At 40.4% G+C, this 19,156-nt stretch overlaps 1 protein-coding gene across 2 annotated transcripts; it reads right to left on the reverse strand.

Annotated features, from left to right (window-relative positions):
- Positions 1-1,658: 1,658 nt before the first annotated feature.
- ppp1r21 (protein phosphatase 1, regulatory subunit 21) lies at positions 1,659-19,156 on the reverse strand. Of its 2 annotated transcripts, none has more exons than XM_039783500.1 (22): positions 18,421-19,156; positions 17,000-17,068; positions 16,334-16,450; positions 16,007-16,108; positions 15,750-15,914; positions 14,989-15,047; positions 14,626-14,720; positions 14,327-14,379; positions 12,970-13,119; positions 12,740-12,841; positions 12,557-12,645; positions 12,257-12,393; positions 12,007-12,099; positions 10,023-10,150; positions 9,307-9,456; positions 8,894-8,986; positions 4,624-4,878; positions 4,183-4,218; positions 3,960-4,076; positions 3,202-3,300; positions 2,976-3,104; positions 1,659-2,324 (listed from the first exon to the last, which is right to left on the reverse strand). In XM_039783500.1, exons 1-22 carry the CDS (start codon positions 18,484-18,486, stop codon positions 2,295-2,297), a joined length of 2,334 nt encoding a protein of 777 aa, XP_039639434.1. In that variant the 5' UTR covers positions 18,487-19,156; the 3' UTR covers positions 1,659-2,294. The 2 variants fall into 2 exon arrangements, with proteins under 2 accessions (XP_039639434.1, XP_039639433.1); XM_039783499.1 differs by having other exon boundaries at positions 16,304-16,450.

Genomic DNA, 19,156 nt, shown 5'->3' on the forward strand with positions numbered 1-19,156 from the left:
GACATATAACTATAAACAATACTCAAAGTATATGCTGTAGGCCCATATATAGCATCTAATTACACCTTTGGCCTTATGGCAGTTCTACAGATTCAGCAAAGGATGGACTTGAATAAAAGGGCGAAATGCAGTACCTACAAGAGGTGTTATAATAAAACATGAAGTATGTTCATGAGGAACAAAAGTTTGTCCCTTTATTATGTTGATTCACGTTATTTATAAGAAACTACTTTAAACTCTGCCCCGTTTTAATTTTGCCTTACTTGAGGACAATACACCATTTCAAGCAGGATACTTTGGTAGGACACTTGTCCACCACCACGTCTGTTTTATACATTTATATTAGTTCTGAAGCCTCTGTGCTTCTTTAATTACAAAAATGAAAACCACCAAAACTATAAGTATTTTCTATATTACTGATCAACAGCTCTTGAATGCATAAGTGGTTGAGTTACTACTTTGACCTCTGAAGTAGTTTACCAGGACTACATAAAAGCATCATGAATTCAAATAAAATGACACGTTTTTCCTTCCAAAACAAAATGACGGCATCAAACAGTAATCTTCCAGTTCTCATCTGTCCAGTTCAGTGGTGCTGCCTCATTTCCCAGTGGTTAGGGTGTGTTACTGGCTGTTTTTTTTATATATAAATTATAAGCAATTTAAAATCCCAGTCTCCTCCAACTCCCAGAAATGCAGCACGAAAAGTTAGGTCATAATAACCTATGAATCTAAATACATGAAGCATTTCAATGTTGAACAAGCTTTTTATTTTGTTTCACATATGTATATGTGCTTTTGAACAGGTTACATTGTGAGAATACATATATTATTAGTTTGTATCAGTTTCGGGGCTGTTGGCAAATCTTTATGATCAAAAGTTTAGTGCAGACTGGCACATAGGGGTTTGAATGAACTGCTCATAACTACTGCTGGGCTTTTCTTTTCTTTTCCTCATGTCACTACAAGTCAAAGATGATTAAGCACCAGTTACAGTATTGGCCAACCCCTCTGACACTTCCCAGTAATCTAGCCTTACAGGAGACACACAAAACTCTAGCTGCAGATTCTGTTTTCCAAATTTTGTGAAAAATAAGAAATTGTACCCTCATATATATATATATATATATATATATATATATAAATATATATATATATATATATATATATATATATATATATATATATATATATATATATATATATATATAAGAACTTATAGAGTACAATTATATCATGATTTCAAATGAGTGTAAATTCATATTGACCCTTATGTCCATAAATATTACAACATGAATTTATTGACCGCTGTGCCACACCAGGCTTCTGAGTGCACATCCAACCTACTTTGGTGATAAAAACATCTATTGTTTAAGAGTAACTTCACAGAGACAGACGGACACCGTTTACGAGCTCTGACTTGTCCATCCTACCCCTTTTCATCTAGGTTAATCAGTGCTTCAAGGCAGACATTTTTTCTTGTCCTTTCTCCACTCCCACAGGACTGGCAATCTCCCAAAATGAGGAATAATTAAAGTGTGTCTTTGTTAGTTGTTCATTTAAGGTTTTTAAAGCCCTTCTTTACAGAAGCTTGTGATATATGCATGTGTTGTAAGGGGTTTTATGTTGTATGAACACATACAGGCCTTTGAAACCACTTGCACAAATAATCTCAAATTTAATCTAAAATCTAAGTGTAAAACAATACTCACATGTTGTAAAGCCTGATGCCACAGTCACACTAGGAGACAACACTGTGCACACATACAGCCACACCAACATTTACTCGCCTGCACCCACAGATAAGCAGTAAGCTTGCAGTTTCATTTTCTCTCACACGTACGTTAAAAGCAGGAAAACAGGGTTTGGTCTTCAAGTCTTGATTTCAGTGAGCATTATCAACTTCTAACTGTTCCCACTGTTTATCTTCCTCTGTCCCTTTTGGGGAAAAGCTGTTTCTCTCCCACACTGCTTTGGCCAAAAGGTCAAGCAGAAGCTTCCGGTACAGTTTCAGAAAGCATTTTTAGCAAATCATGTTGTGTTATAACTGGTGCCGCGACAAGGAAAAGGGAAAAAAGAAGCTTCTTCAGTCAAACATGTTCGAGCCTCCATACAAGTAAATTTGTATTGCCACTGCCTGACAGTGGAGGAATCTGAGGCTCATGTAGCCGTCCTGTGGTTTGGTGACAGTGGTAGTGTTGGTACCAGGACGCTGCCAGGAGGCTCCACAACCAGATCTTCTCTCAAGGTGCCCTTTGTGATGCCAAAATGGAGCCAGAGTTTAGGGGGCATCTCTAGCGACCTTTGTTCTTTTTGGCATTTCCCTAAAGGAAACAAAAAACATGAGCTCAGTTCTGCAAAATAAGTAAAATTGAGTAATTTCCAGGATCAGTACAATATTTTAAGTACTGTGTTGCGTTTAAGTGCAGCAAGTTGAAATAGCTCAAATTTGTTTTGCATTCGGGTTCAAAATCTAAAAAACGTGCTGAGGCTGGTCTCTGGCCTTCAAGAGAAAATCACCACCTTCAGCTCACAAACATGTTCTGTCCTGCAACTTCCCAACACACAAACCATCTGTGTGCACACAAGCAAGAACATGCACGCTTAAAAAAACGGGCCTCTCCATTTCTGCAGCTTTAACTTAACGACTTCTTCAGATGGTTCCAGCAGGTGCTTTTCCCATCAGGCCGGGCAGCGACCACAACACCACCGTTGACCTCCCAGTTCACCTCATTACTACAATGTCACATTTCACTGCCAAAACCAAAATGATCCTCCACACTCCCTGAAGCCACTGGATTTTGATCACTGCTCTTTAATGATAGAGCTTTTAGATGTATTTGACTGACGACATGTGACAGCTAAAAACAAACCTGAGAGCGAAGCAACATTTGGAAAGGAAACACTTGAATTGACAAGAGCTTGAATTTAAAAAGATAAAAAAGGCATACACACGAGACATCTGAGTGTTGTACCTTGCTGCCCAGTTTGAGCGTGTCGATTTCCTCTCTCTGCTTGCTCAAAGTCTCATTCATACTACACAGGTGGTCGCTCATCATGCTGAGCTGGTCTTCGTAGCTCCTCTTTGTCGTAGCCAGCTCATCCTGTGTGAGAGACATCACAGTTACAATGTCTTCTCTGGTAGGAGGCTAATGTCTATACTTAGACAGGAAGCTCTTTGGTAATGAGACTGCTTTTTACCTGCAAGCGTGTGATGTTCTGATTAGCCAGTTTGACCCCCTCGCTCAGAGTCTCCCGTGACTTTTCTGCAATGGCTAATCTCTTGGCCAAAGCTCGACACTACAAAAGGGAAAAAAAAAAAAAGCAAAGTAAACAACTGCGGTCCCGATAGGTTTAACGCATGTCTGGCATACTTTACAGATCTTATAAGCAATAAAGGGAGATATTTCTTTGAGTAATGGGTATATTTGAGGACAACGCAAACAGTAAATGCACAATGTTTGAAACAGTGACAGTTTAATACCTGAGACACTGACTCAAAATCAGGTGCATTGCTGTTGCTACGATACTAAATGTGGATGACTGACAGGCCAGTTAGTCACAAATGGACCGGATGTCCCTCAGAAAAGAATCTACATTCAGATCAAGCCTCACCGTAAGACTAAAAATATAAGCTGTCAGTTTGTTGGAAAAAAGGCAACACTAGGTAAAAATGGAACTCAAAAACCATTACCAAAGAGGAAAGAACAGAGAAACAAGGTTCACTTCTGGTTCAGATTATATGCTCTCTGTTCTCAAGCAAATTAAAGAAGCAGACAAAAATAGTACACATGAGGAAGCAGGACAAGTGACTGTTCTGCACTAAATGTATTTGGTCGTTTAGTGGAGGTTATAAGGGTTTCCATATCTGTTTCCAGATGACATGTAATGTTAGCAAGGCTGTGTGTGATGAAAAGGTCTGTTCTTTGCTATAAGGAGCAGTTTAGTTAGAGCTTTACCTCAGAGTGAAAGTGCACAGCTTTGCTGTCTGAAATCTGGAGCTGGGTAGTGAGCTCGCCCACTCTGGCCATGTAGTGAGTCTTTATCAGCTGCTCTCTGGACTCCTCGTCTCCCATCTGCAAACACAGACACAACATCCAGCTAGATAAGATAGTTCTTCTGACAAGTATCATGAATTTAAACTGAATTGTTAATATGGTTGTGAAGTGTATGACAGCTCACATGCTCAACTGTAGGTGTTGTGCACAACATGCCAACCTGGTGACAAGACAAAAGAGAGAAACGTGTCAGGAACTTCATCATAGATCATGTTATAAAATCCACTTCAAGCTCAGACAGGCCTCCAACACTGCTAATAACCATACAAGCTAATACACAAGTAGTACAGAGACTAGGGAGTCAAACTGCTCTGGATTGTAACTGAACTGTGAACTCTGCACTGACTTGCATAAACAATAGAATTCTTCTAATCTGCCACATCAGCACATTGGAAGTCTGAGTTTTATTAAGCAAAAAACTTGCTTAGCGTGGGAGCTACAAGAAAAGAATGATAATACTCCCTTTGTTGAAGTAAATCAGCCATGCATCAGACACCAGTGCCATGGGCAGAAAATCTCCCCTGCTAGCAAAAACTAAGCACGACAGCCAATAGAGTGACTGTACCAGGCTGGTGCAGAGCGTAGTCTCTCTCCCAGCAGGCTTCTGCTCTTTCTCCACTTCCTCATGGCTCTGTGCGAGTGTGCTGGCTGCAGCTGGTTGTGAGTGCGGACTTCCCTGGAGAGCTGCTGCGAGCTGCGTTTCCAGGTCGGCAATGCGCTGGTTCTCCTTTTCCAACCTCACCTTCCCCAGCTGGGCCTCAAGGAGCCAGTGTTCCTTCTCCTGCTCCAGCCGAGCAATCTTCTCCTGGCTCTGATGCACCTGCAGGAGGCCAACAGGGAGAGCAGACCGTTTGACAGTGAGCAAAGATTGGGAGAAGTGAAAGGGCAGCAGTATTTAGTAAGAAATGAGGAAACTATATAACAAAGACGTTTGTAATAATACAATCTTTGGAGCATTTTTTAAAGCACATTTTTAATCAGATCAAAAGGCATTCAAATAATAATAATACATTTTGTAAAAGAGGTTCTGTTCCCTCCAAAACCTGAAGGCTCAAATGGCAAAAGCCCAATAAGCTCTATCTTTATACAATAATCTTTCTGACTTTGTACTTAATAGCAAACATGGTGAGGAAGTGATAAATTGACGCAGTTTGATATGGAACTGGGCACAATTGGCACATTGAAGGGCACATTTACAAAAGAAAATAAAGAAAAACAAAACAAACTCTTTGAACTTTCTAGGGCCAAAACATGGAGAGGCTCACTGGCCAATTCTTCACACCCTGTCCCTACAGAGACACTGTCTGCAACATGTCTGAAATATCACAAGACTGTGTTGTATCATTTTAAGACTGCACTTTTACGACCAGCTTTTCCACATACCAGTGTTTTCCCAGAAACTATTGTTGGTGTAATTAATAATTGCACGTAGAACCATTCTTGACTTTATCTCTGTTATTATACCACTGCTTTAACATCAACCTGCCAAAGAACCTAATGATGTTAGTTAGCCAGCGGCTATTATCTACCATTATAGCTGGTTTGTCAACATGCACTGTTGCTATTTTAAATAAATAAATCTCAATCTTTTAGGGCAACCAAACTTGCCTGGCACACTGACTCATACACGGTTACATTGTCGACATAACACTGAGGGCCAGATATACGTACTTTTGCGAATGTAGCGTTATCAGCGCCATGGCCAACCTGCAGAAGGCGCATGCTGCAATACTTCAGTTTACGTCGTGTACCAAACAGTTCATCGGGTAATTAGCGCCTTTCTCCGCCCACTATACTGTAAATTGCGCTGTAGCAAAGCGTTAAAGGGATACTTCACCGATTAGCATTAAGCTTTGTATCAGTAGCCCGGTAGTATTTTCGAATAACTGTGCTTCCCTCCCTCATGTCCAACCGTCAATCCGCCCATAGGGGGTTGGACGGTCGTCTTTACCCGAAGCTAGCCGAAGCAAGCTGAGTGTCAGCCATCTTGAAGCTTCGCGAAACAGGCTCTGTCTTTTCAGCAGCAAACCTTTACAACAAGTATGTAACAAACTACTACTACTACTACTACAAACTACCGCACATGTGTACCACCGGGATACATTGGTACAGATCGGAGAATATGCAGGAAACTTTATTACAGACGGAATACTGCACACACTACGCGGTGAAACGCGGACCCAGGGCAGGAGTATGAGCTAGCTAGGTGGAAAGCTAACGCTAGCCGGCCACCGGTTCCATCAATCCTGCTTGCAAGGGTCCACTCATTAGACAACAAACTGGACTACATCCAACTTCAACGAAACTCCCAACGCGAGTTCAGAGACTGCTGTGTTTTTGTTGTTGTGGAAACATGGCTGACCAACAGTGTACCGGACTACCTCCACTAGGGTAAGACTAGTGGAGGTGGGCTGTGTTAACACGGACTGATGCTTGTATCCAACTAACTGCTAACCGCTGGTGGAGTTTGTGACTGTTAAATGCCGACCATTCTACATTCCACGCAAATTTACGGCTGTGTTTATACTCGGTGTTTACAGCCCACCAAGCGCTAATGCTAGTATGCGTTAGCTGAACTTTACTGAGCCTATAATGTGTGTGCACTAAATGTAGCCAGTTTCGTATGTCGTTTTTATACATTTTAAATGTGTAACACCACTTGAGCCACGGTGAAACGTTGTTTCGTGTATATTGTTGAAATAATAAATAAAACAAACAATAAAACACACTTGAGTTTAGTTGAATGCCTCACTGTCTGTCTGTCTGTAAACGGTAGGTGTGGGTTGGGAGTGGACTCATAAAGCAGTGAAGCAAGTGCATTCTGGGATTTGGTGTCTTTCATCCACATGAGCCAAAAACATATTTTCTGGCTTTTCTCGGCCTAGAAGGCATCAATTTCTAAAAAAAAATTCACATTTCTACTACATAAGTGACCCAATGTAAAGGTACAGTGCCTTGCGAAAGTATTCGGCCCCCTTGAACGTTTCGACCTTTTGCCACATTTCAGGCCTCAAACATAAAGATATAAAACTGTAATTTTTTGTGAAGAATCAACAACAAGTGGGACACAATCATGAAGTGGAACGAAATTTATTGGATATTTCAAACCTTTTAAACAAATAAAAAACTGAAATATTGGGCTGCAAAATTATTCAGCCCCCTTTAAGTTAATACTTTGTAGCGCCACCTTTTGCGCGATTACAGCTGTAAGCGCTGGGGTATGTCTCTATCAGTTTTGCACATCGAGACTGACATTTTTGCCCATTCCTCCTTGCAAAAACAGCTCGAGCTCAGTGAGGTTGGATGGAGAGCGTTTGTGAACAGCAGTTTTCAGTTCTTTCCACAGATTCTCGATTGGATTCAGGTCTGGACTTTGACTTGGCCATTCTAACACCTGGATATGTTTATTTGTGAACCATTCCATTGTAGATTTTGCTTTATGTTTTGGATCATTGTCTTGTTGGAAGACAAATCTTCGCGTCCCAGTCTCAGGTCTTTTGCAGACTCCATCAGGTTTTCTTCCAGAATGGTCGTGTATTTGGCTCCATCCATCTTCCCATCAATTTTAACCATCTTCCCTGTCCCTGCGGAAGAAAAAGCAGGCCCAAACCATGATGCTGCCACCACCATGTTTGACAGTGGGGATGGTGTGTTCAGGGTGATGAGCTGTGTTGCTTTTACGCCAAACATAACGTTTTGCATTGTTGCCAAAAGTTCGATTTTGGTTTCATCTGACCACAGCACCTTCTTCCACATGTTTGGTGTGTCTCCCAGGTGGCTTTTGGCAAACTTTAAACGCATACTTTTATGGATATCTTTAAGAAATGGCTTTCTTCTTGCCACTCTTCCATAAAGGCCAGGTTTGTGCAGTATACGACTGATTGTTGTCCTATGGACAGAGTCTCCCACCTCAGCTGTAGATCTCTGCAGTTCATCCAGAGTGATCATGGGCCTCTTGGCTGCATCTCTGATCAGTCTTCTCATTGTATGAGCTGAAAGTTTAGAGGGACGGCCGGGTCTTCGTAGATTTGTAGTGGTCTGATACTCCTTCCATTTCAATATTATCGCTTGCACAGTGCTCCTTGGGATGTTTAAAGCTTGGGAAATCTTTTTGTATCCAACCGGCTTTAAACTCTCCACAACAGCATCTCGGACCTGCCTGGTGTGTTCCTTGTTCTTCATGATGCTCTCTGCGCTTTACACGGACCTCTGAGACTATCACAGAGCAGGTGCATTTATACGGAGACTTGATTACACACAGCTGGATTCTATTTATCATCATTAGTCATTTAGGTCAACATTGGATCATTCAGAGATCCTCACTGAACTTCTGGAGAGAGTTTGCTGCACTGAAAGTAAAGGGGCTGAATAATTTTGCACGCCCACTTTTTCAGTTTTTTATTTGTTAAAAAAGTTTGAAATAGCCAATGAATTTCGTTCCACTTCATAATTGGGACCCACTTGTTGTTGATTCTTCACAAAAAATTACAGTTTTATATCTTTATGTTTGAGGCCTGAAATGTGGCAAAAGGTCGAAACGTTCAAGGGGGCCGAATACTTTCGCAAGGCACTGTATATTCATCTTTCAAACTGTGAAATATCCCTTTAAGTACTTGTGCTATGATACGGCTGAGTGCAGACTGCGATATCCCCACTGCTATCAGACTAATCGCCCGATTAATCGTCTGATAAATAACCGTTTACCCCCAGCCCTACTGAAGTGGGCGCAAAAGCGTTAGTACATCTGGCGCAGCGTGTCTCTTTGAAAAACTATTAATAAAATCTTTAAATCAATCAACGCAAAACTGAACAAAAGTTTGAGTTGAGTGTCATACCTGCTGAGTGAGACCTTCTCTGCTCTCAGTGGAGCTGGTGAGAATACGACGGTTTGACAGGGCTTCTTTGTATGGAACAGACTGCGGCCTGGCCTGAATGAAGAAACAAAAAAAAATGTATAGTGGGAAGACGGTCATTTATTAATGAAAGGAAGAATAAAAGCAAAGCAAAAACAAGAAAATTAGTCATAAAGTGCAGGGGCAATAAACTACTGAAAAAAGATATATATATATATATATATATATATATATATATATAATAGCAAAAGTGGAGAGCTAAAATCAGATGAAGCATATTAAATATTGACAAAGGATTTTTAAAGACATCTGGGGGCTTTCACTGCAAAGGCTCAGTCACACTTTGTCATGAGCTAAGACCTGGAACTTACCAGCGGATTTAAGCATACACTAACCTTTTTGATAGCATGGATATAGGCAGATGCTTTCTTTTTGTTGGCCAGCATGCTCTCTGCTTGCAAGGGGTTAAGGGGTACTGTGCTGCCTCTTGGACTGTAGCCTGATGATGTGAAGAAGTCCAAGTTGTTGCTGAAGAAAGTGGCAATCTGTAACAAAACAGTGACGTAATGTCTCATATCATTAAAATTAAAGAGATCTGTTGCAGCCTCCTTAGCTAAAGAAACACAAATTATGTATATCTCAATGCAGATACTCAGCATTCTGCTTAGCCTCAAATTTTGTGTTTACAGCACAGAGATGATTACACCACCGAGCGTCCAGGATGATAAATGTCTGAGCAATTAAGCTTTTGCCTGCAGAGATGATCACTCTCGAAATTCAGCTCACTACACACAGCGTGTGCCAGCGTGTTATTCAGCAGACACATCTCAGCCAATGCTTCACTTAATTCACTAAAAGAAATCATTTATCCCTTTACTCTGACGGGGGAGCAGCTGTACAAGCTGCGAGTTGGACTGTGTCTTTGAACATTTAACCGCTGCACACCTGAGTCCTGTTGTACTGTGGTGGCAAAATTACCAACGTGATCCAAATCTCACTGCTACTCAAAACTAAGCTTTTGTGAATTACAGATTACAAATAGCACATGCTATTTGAACATACCATATAGGGAATATAAACCTGGCAGCTGCCTGCCCCCTGTTGTCCATACCTTGCCAGTGCTGCTGGTCAAAGAGCCCAAAGATCCCAGCAGGCACTCTGTGGTGGTACAGAGCTTCTGGGTGATAGTGGGGAGGTCCTGCTCTAAGCCTGCTTTCTGGTTGTAATGCTTTGACATCTCTGGACACACAGGGAGGAATCAGAACAGTAGAAGAAGCATTTAGAGCATCTGGTGGCTTTGAGTCCCATCTTGAGCTTCAACAGCTACATATGACATTTTTATCATCTTTTGAAATCAAAAGACAGCTGTTTTGAGATGCTCTCTTACTGATAGGTGTGTAAATGATGTGTTACAGATCTTATTTTATATTGGAAAACTGCATGTCTTTACTGCCCTACAGAGGCAAAAGACCTTAACTCGCCAGAGTGTGGAACTGAGAAAAATGACTTTAAAGTTATCTTAATGTCCTGACAATTGAGTTATAGGTATAATATTGTAATTTTCACATTTTGTAGTGTATACCTGTATTAATCTATCTACAAAAGAAATTTGAACTCAAATTTGACCTTTGACCCTTTTTCGGAAGTTACTGTATTCTGCCTTAGCATTGCCCACAAAATGACAATCGGTCATACCAAGGCAAAAGACCTGAACTTCTATTTTATAGCATAATGTTATGATAACAATGATAACTTTTACTTTAAATGTAAGCAATATTAATCCTATTGGACTCACTATGATAAAAATGGCTTCACATTTATCAACATCATATGAAAATGATATATCAATACGTTTTTTTTCTGTATTTCATACTACCACACAGGCAGTTGCATGATTGATTCACATACTCTGACAGACGTCAGAATTAAGCATGAGAGTGTTTTGATGCATATAAAGCATGTTCTTCTGTTTGGATATGAAGCACTAATTTAGACTCATTGCAAGAATGAAGACATGAACATAAAGATGCCGTCATTCACGTGCATATTAAGTAGCCACGTTGGTTTGTTTGGGTCTTATTATACATCCATAGATGCTCTGCAGAGAGGATGGTTAGTTTAGCCAGCAGTTAACTTCACAATAATTTGTCCACATTTCAAGATTTGTGCAAACTAAGATAAACCGACTACAAACCAACAGCTTTTGTTTTAGCTTGTTTGTCAAAATTCGCTATTTAGAGTAGAGAAGCGTGGTGGACGAGAGTGGACTTCGCCCAGACAGAGATTTAAATATATCGCTTCCTACGTGTGTATGCCTGTAGACACGTATTTACTTTTAGGTTTTATTGTAGCCTACTTACAGTAACGAGCGTGCGGTATTTTTCCCAGTCAGGTACATGTGCTGCACGTCAACGTCGTCCTCTGCTGTGTGTGTGTGTGTGTGTGTGTGTGTGTGTGTGTGTGTGTGTGTGTGTGTGTGTGTGTGTGTGTGTGTGTGTAGCGCGGGCAGCGCATTTACAGAGTACCTTAACTCAATTTGAGCATTCTGAAGCACCGTGAAACAAAGAAAGAACCGTAACTTATGTTACGGTATTCTGCCTTGGCTTCTCTACGGCTTTTGAAGTTACGGCAAAGACAACACACAATTTTCTCCCCAAAACAATAAAATTGACTCAAGATATTTGTCCACATGATAAAGCAGATCTTTAATATTCCAAAAATGACAATAACTAATTTTTGACCAAAATTGAGTTACGGTCTTTTTGCTTTGCACGGCAGTTTAGTGTATATTTGACCAAAATTACTGTCCCCACAAGAACCAAGACATAAACACATTTCCACTCAGCTAAATGTGTCAGCTGTACACATAAGTGACTCTTCTATGCCAGAGGGCACTACATTATACTTCCATTTGGCATCACAGTGTGATGGATGCTACACTGAAGCCTCTGGATATTTACACTTCAAAAACTAAAAAGAGAAAATATGTCTGACTTTTATGAATGGCAACAGCAGCTAGGTGGTTACATGAAGGAATCTGTGTCACGCTGGTTGCAAAAGGCTCCGGATAAGAAATGGTTCACGGTGCTGCTCACCTTTAATGGCATCGTGAAGACTGTGTAGGCAGGCAGCCAGCTGGGTGAAGACAGCTGAGGTGCTGCTCTGTGGCATGGCATCCTGCCGAACACCTGAGACACATTGTACACATTTGTAAAACAAGCATATCGCATCACTTCACAGCACTTGTTCTTTCCATGAAATCAAACTACTTCAAGATACTTGAATACATTTTTTTTTTCTAATCACATTTTAACTATATATAATAAATTATCTATGTTAACCTACTGGGTAAGGCCAACAGATAAATGTAGCTCTGCAGTTTCTCAAACACAGAAGTTACTCTCTTCATGTCTCTCTGCAGCTCCTGGTTTTTCGCAGTAAGGGCAGCTGTACAAAGAGGTGTGTCGCACTCTTCTTCCAGACTGAAAAGAGAAGAGAAGATCAATACAGCCTTCTCCATTTCTCTTACACACACACACACACACACACACACACACACACACACACACACACACACACACACACACACACACACACACACACACACACACACACACACACACACACACACACACACACACACACCTTTTCAGCTGGTAGGGAAGAATCTTTTGAAGAAAGTGGGTGTATGATGAGAAATTGTCAGCGAAACTCTTCAGCTTGACCACAGTCTCCTTCAATTCAAGAAAAAAAAAGACAAAATAAATGGATGGCTAAGCAGGCTTCATGAACACGGCCACACAATGTCCCTGTCCAAAAACCACTTACCAGTACTGTGACGGTGTCCTCTGTGATGCTTTGGTGTAACTGCAGACAGCTGTCCTCCAGGGGGCGTACATAGGCTGCATTCTCATGTAGATATTGAGAAAACTAGGTAGAAAGAGGAATCGTGCCTTTAGTTTGTAAACTGAAAACCACTGCTGCTGTCCTTTATAGCTGGCGTTACTATACACCTGTGATATGATAGACAGTCTATCTCTTGTGTACGGTTGCCTCACCTTCTGGTTAAGAGGGGAGATGAGCTCAATGGAGGAGTCCAGGGGATAGATGTGCACTCTCTGTTCTGTGTAGGAGTGGAAGTTCAACAGAGCAGCCACCAGGTCCTGAATAAAGCTCAGGGCCTGACCCGACAAGTCCCGGGCTTTAAGCTAAAACCACAGAAAGGACACACATCCCACAACTCAATGTTTTAGTCTTGTCTCTAAAAAAAAAAAAAAATCTGCTGTATGATCTAACCTGTGACAAATGGTAATTATTTCTGCTAAACAATTGGGTGATTAATTGATTAGTCAATCGAAAGATAATTAATCAGCAACTATTGAGATAACTCAATAATTTATTTTAAGTAAAGATACCAAACCTTTTCAAGATCCAGCTTCTAAATTGTGTGAATTTGTTATGTTTCTTTGTCTTAAGTCATGGATCTTTAACAGGGTCCGGAACCCCTAGGGGGTCCTCAGAGTCAATACAGGGGGGCCTCAAATTATTGTTAAGTTTTTCATAAACTTAAAGAGTCCTAAAATGAATCCACCATATTAATAATCAAAGATAAATCCCCACTGGTGATAGGCTTACTGGTCTATAGGTAAGGTAGTCACCAAGGCCATCCACAGATACAGTTCATCCTAAGGATTCACTTGGCCACATGTATGTTTAACTTTTAAACATGATTTATAAAAGCATGCCAACAATTACTAGGCTATTTTAATAGCTTATTATTCTTTGCAAAAAAGGTATGTATAAAGGCTTTAGGCCACCCTACACGTTATTGTGGGCCCAATTTAATATGGAACTTCATTTTATACAATATATGTAGTAGGGGGTCCCTGCTCTCGCTCTCTTTCAGTTAAGGGTCCTTGGGTTAAAAAACCTTGGGTTAAAAAACGTTGAAGACCCCCGTCTTAAGTGATAGTTATTTGAATGCATTTGGGTTTGAGACCGTTGGTCTGGCAAAACAAGGCATTTGAAGACACCTTTCACTATTTCCTGACAATTTATTGACCGCTTTATTAATTGAAAAAATTATTGGCAAGATTTCGATAACAAAAATAATCGATAGTTGGAGGTTTCTCAACTCTATAACTGAATTTGCGGAATTGCCTTCATTCAGTATTTGATAATAACTGAGCATTATTGTCAGAGTCCTTGGTTATTAGTTAATGAACAACAAATTAACATGTTTTGTAAAATAAAAAAGGTGGGTACTCTGTGGGTCTCTGTATCATGAAATATAATCGTCATTTTAGACAACAGTAGATAAGCTGTTGCGCAAAATGACACACGTATTCTCTTTAGACCAATGGGATGCATGTGCACAATAAACCCATTTAATATTGGGTTTGTTTTCTCATTCACCTGGTGCCTTCGATTGTGTGGTGGCACATTTAGGCTGTTGTAGTCACCAAATTCTGCAGAGTGGGAGATAAAAGCAGTTAAACCAGAGCAGATCCTTTATTGACTCGACAAACATAGCTTAAATGGTTTAGCCTCCTGCCTCCTTGCGTGCAATATTACAGTTTGGTGTAGCATTACACTATTTACTCCTGGGCATAACGGTGTAATGGTATCAGTGACAAAGACAGAGATGTTCTCAAATAGATGTTTGCTCTGTAGCAGATTGTTTTTGTCCAAGTGGATCAGTGCCAGATACTCACTTGTGTCATTGAAGGGCACTTTCTCCTGGATCACACTGCTGCTTTGTTTCACCTGTCTGTTCAGCTCTGACTGGCACCGCCTCAACTGCTGCTGACTGCAGAAAGAGAGCAACAACAAATAACTACAATAGACATGTATAATGTGAAATGTATATTCCCAAGGTTTACGTAAAAAACTAAATCATAATCCAGTTCTCTAAAATGAAGGATGCTGGTATCTAGTATCCACCAGTGGAGTTTACTTGAATATGCTGTAACTACATGGAGTATGGATAAGTATATGCAAATCACCCTTTTTGGTTTTCTAACACCATGTTGGCGGATTAAATTAATCTCAAACCATAAATAAAAAGGATGATGTACCACTCCTCTGTTCGCATTCTGCACTCTTTTGCTTCCCTCTCCAGGGTCTGTGCTTTCACCTATCAGAAGAAAGGGGAAAAAATACACACATTTTTATAAACTTCATTTAACTTACAATTAACAAAAGCGTTATCATACCCCCTACCAAAAAAAAATCTGGTGTGAGTAATGTTCTACCAAACATAATTAAAATTTACTCCACACACCCCCTTTCGGTGCTTGGCAAACTTGAACAAAAAATGTTTTTTACAATTTGTTAACACTTATACAGAGCCTATCTTGCAGCACCAGGTATCGGGCTCTTGCTCACTCTGACAGCCTCATTGTAACTGAAAGTTTAGAGGGCGTCTCATATAGGCTGATACTCTTCCTTCAATATATCGCTTCACATGCTCTTGATTAAAGCTTGGGAAATCTTTTGTATAAAGGCTTTAAACTTCTCACAACAGTATCTCGACTGGTTCTTGTTCTATGATCCTCTGCGCAACCTCTGAGACTATCACAGAGCAGGTCATTTATGATTCACACAGCTACTAACATATTATTTATCAAATATAGTCCTAGACTTCTGGAGATTTCACTGAGAAAGCTGATATTTTGCCCACTATATTTAAAATGAATGCAATGTACTTAATGGAACCACTTGACTTACAATTACGAATAGTTGAAATGTGGCAAAAGGTCGAAACGTTCAAGGGGGCCGAATACTTTCGCAAGGCACTGTATATAATGTACTTTATCCTCCTCCGGTTCACCCTCACCTCTAAGCGTGCCTTGTCACTCTGCAGCCGCCCAATTGTTTCCATGTACTTAGCGGTGAGTCCGTCTACAACAGCCTGGTGCTGCTCCGATTCTTTTTCCAGCTCCTGTAGTCGTGTCATCAGCTCGGCCTCCTGCCTCCTGTGCTGCTCGTCTGCTTCATAGAACTGATGTGTATACAGCAAAAAAACAGAGCAATCACATGCATGGCCTCACCAATACATTAACTGCATATACAGAACAATGACAGACTGCTTACTTGGATATGAAGTCGCTCATTTTCTTCTATCTTTTTCTGCAGGTCCTCATCAAAAACACTCTGGGTCTCCAGACCATGCTGGGAGGGAGAGTCTACTTTACTCTGTGAAGGGTAGAGATATAATAGCAGCTGTAAAAAACAATCTTTTGGCTCTATAAACATTAGTGTTTAATCATAATCATTATTGAGTTGGCAAATTTCATAATCACTCTTAAAACTAAAGTTTTGGCTATTTGAATACATCTTGTTCCCTCTACCCAACTGTGTGGCCTCTCCCTTATTTCCCCTCATGATCACCTTCCCCTTTTTGCCCTTGGCTTCACTGACAGCTAGCTCCTCTTGCAGCAGCTCCACTCTCTTGGCCAGCTGTTGGTTCCTGAAGCTGAGACTGTCCATCTCCTGCTCCTGCTTCCTCAGGCTCTGGTCCCTCTGCTTCAGCTGCTCCTGATGAGGATAATGACAAACATGTCACGCCTAAACTTGCTGTAGATGTCTTCATACCAACTAGCACATTAAGCAAATCACTACCTCTAAAACATGATGATGTTGCAGAGCTTGCTTTGATTGAAAAAAAAAAAAAAAGGCTCCCTGGCAAACATGGCAGCGCTAACATTGTGCAACTTCAGCATAACTAATAGCAACACTGCATTACATACTAGTAAGATAGTAGTGACCATCTGGATTTCTTTAACAAATATGAAAATATAGTTTTTTGCACTTCTTCAAAAGGCCTTATGATTAGCCTGGCAACCTGATGATTACAGTACCAGTCATAAGTTTGGACATGCTTTCTCATTTACTTGTATGGGAAAGGGTGTCCAAACTTTAGACTGGTACTGTACTTAATTATAGAAAGACATGATTACAGCTCATTATATAATGTGGAATCTCCAAAACATAGTTCTGGTATATTTATTTAGCCTGTATCAGTAGTAAAATTGTAAATGACAGCTGTAGATCAATTCTTTTTTTCTGTTGTATATGTCAGTTTACCTTAAATGAGGCAGAGTTGGCCTGTTCATCCACAACTCCCTTCTTTAGCACCTGGTTCTGGGCACGGAGCTGTAAAAAAAACATACACAGGATGAGAGATTAATGCAATATAACATGGTATCAGTGGTCAGGATTGAGGTGTAAAGGCAGTTTTCGATTAAATAATGATGTTGTATACGTGTATGCAGCATCTTAAGCTGAAAACACATTTGTCTTTACACAGAAAATCTCTGTCATATGCTTGTGTATGTGTGATTACTGATTTTTCATGCGATTCTGCATAACATAGAGAGTCACCAAAATAATTTAAACTCAGTGCTTATTGCTGTATGGCTAGTGGCCTTTAAACACATACTTAATTCAGCATAACGGCAGTATGTGTGACGAACTACATAGTCAGCACTTCCTGAGCAGGATATGGTGCCTGGCTAACAGGGAGATCAGAGTTGAACAGGAAACAGCACACACTCCCCGTGCTGTCAGCTGACACAGAAACAAAGGGCGCAAACAGCTCACAAGCGAACATGCAGACTCACAGGCTTTACTGTCACTTATTAACAAATTAACCTTCAAAGATTTTTTTATAGCACTTGGACACAGCATGATTTTAGCTACTTAACATGTTAAAATGTGGCACATATTATAATTAACGGACAACATTCAAGCTAAACGCCATGATAACCACAATCCTATGCAATATCTGGTATTGTACTATATCACAATATCAAATTAGTTTACACTCAGTTGTCTAGGCTATGTTTATTAGGTACACCAGTATCTTCTGCATTAAATGAAACCCTACCTTCATGAAAGTTATGTTGTAATGTCTCAGAGTTGATTTAATTGTATGGTCATTATGAGGCTGTAGTTTGTTGGTTTGTTGAATTCCATTGTATTACACAAAGATGTATTACACTAGAGGTGTTTCTTATAAAAAACACACATCTCAGTCTTAGGAAATATAATTCAACTGCACCACAAACTACATCTTCCAAAATGACCATAACGTTCATGTAGTTGAATCAACAGCTCTTTAAAACGACATAACATTCATGAAGATAGGATTTATTGCAGGGCTACTGGGTGCATTGGTTTCAGCTAAGTGTATTAAACTCCCAGTTAAGTGAATCTCTTTTCACTGACAGGTCTGCATGGTCAGCTTCAACTATGGCATCCACCCCAGTAAAGTCCATTTCATAACGCATTCTTTTCTGTAATGAGGCCCAGTATAGTAGCTATATGTGTAAATATGTTTAGGTAAAATTTCTCATTGAATACAGATGCATATTGATACAGTACTAGAAGGTGGCTAACACGAATAACACATTGTGTTCCAGTCTTGTCAATAACTGTGTATTTAACAAAGACAACTAACGTTAACTGTATCATTATTAAAAGGGCGAACATAAGAGGTGTTTTACCTTGGAGTACTCCTGTGCCAGCTTGCTGTATTTTGTTTGCAGGTCTGTAACGTTAGCCATTGTCATTGGAAACGTTATCCCGCCGCTTAAACGTTAATACAAAAAAAGGTATCCTGGATAGCCCGGCTAACGTTAGCTAGCTGATTGGTGTACGGTTAGCTTGCCTGCCTGTAATGTTGACGATGGGCACGGCGAACCTGGCTAGCTCAGGTTAGTTAGTTCACTGTTATTACTAGCTAGCTAGTTAAGTAACGTTACTTCAGGGCAGCTTGTTCCGTTACTTGGTAAAACTAACCTCGAAAACATTATGACAAAGGAACGGTCATGAGCCCCAAAGAACGAAGAGGTTGATTGTCATCTGATTTACGGTTACGTTAATTTCTAAAGCCGGATATTATTTCAACTTGACAGCTACGCTTTTTTAAGTTAACGTCAGCACTAGCGGTGACAGAGACAGAGCTTGCTAGCTAGCGGACTAGCCAACAGCTAACTAGCTAGCTATGTAGCTAGCAAAACAAATCCCGACACAGAGTAACACATGTAGGTCATATTATGTGACAGCAGCTGTACAACCCGCTGCGTCCGCAAATCGTGTCACAGAGTAGGTGTCGCTGCTGCTAAGCTAGTCAAACAGCCTTGACAATCCATTAATCTGAAAGAATACTTTCATTTTCCTCGAATGAGATCCGAGGAGATCCACAGACACAAGCACAGAGGTCAGAGTTCGGAACAGGAA

This window comes from Perca fluviatilis, chromosome 19 (assembly GCF_010015445.1).
Source record: "Perca fluviatilis chromosome 19, GENO_Pfluv_1.0, whole genome shotgun sequence".
Classification (NCBI taxonomy): Eukaryota; Metazoa; Chordata; class Actinopteri; order Perciformes; family Percidae; genus Perca; species Perca fluviatilis.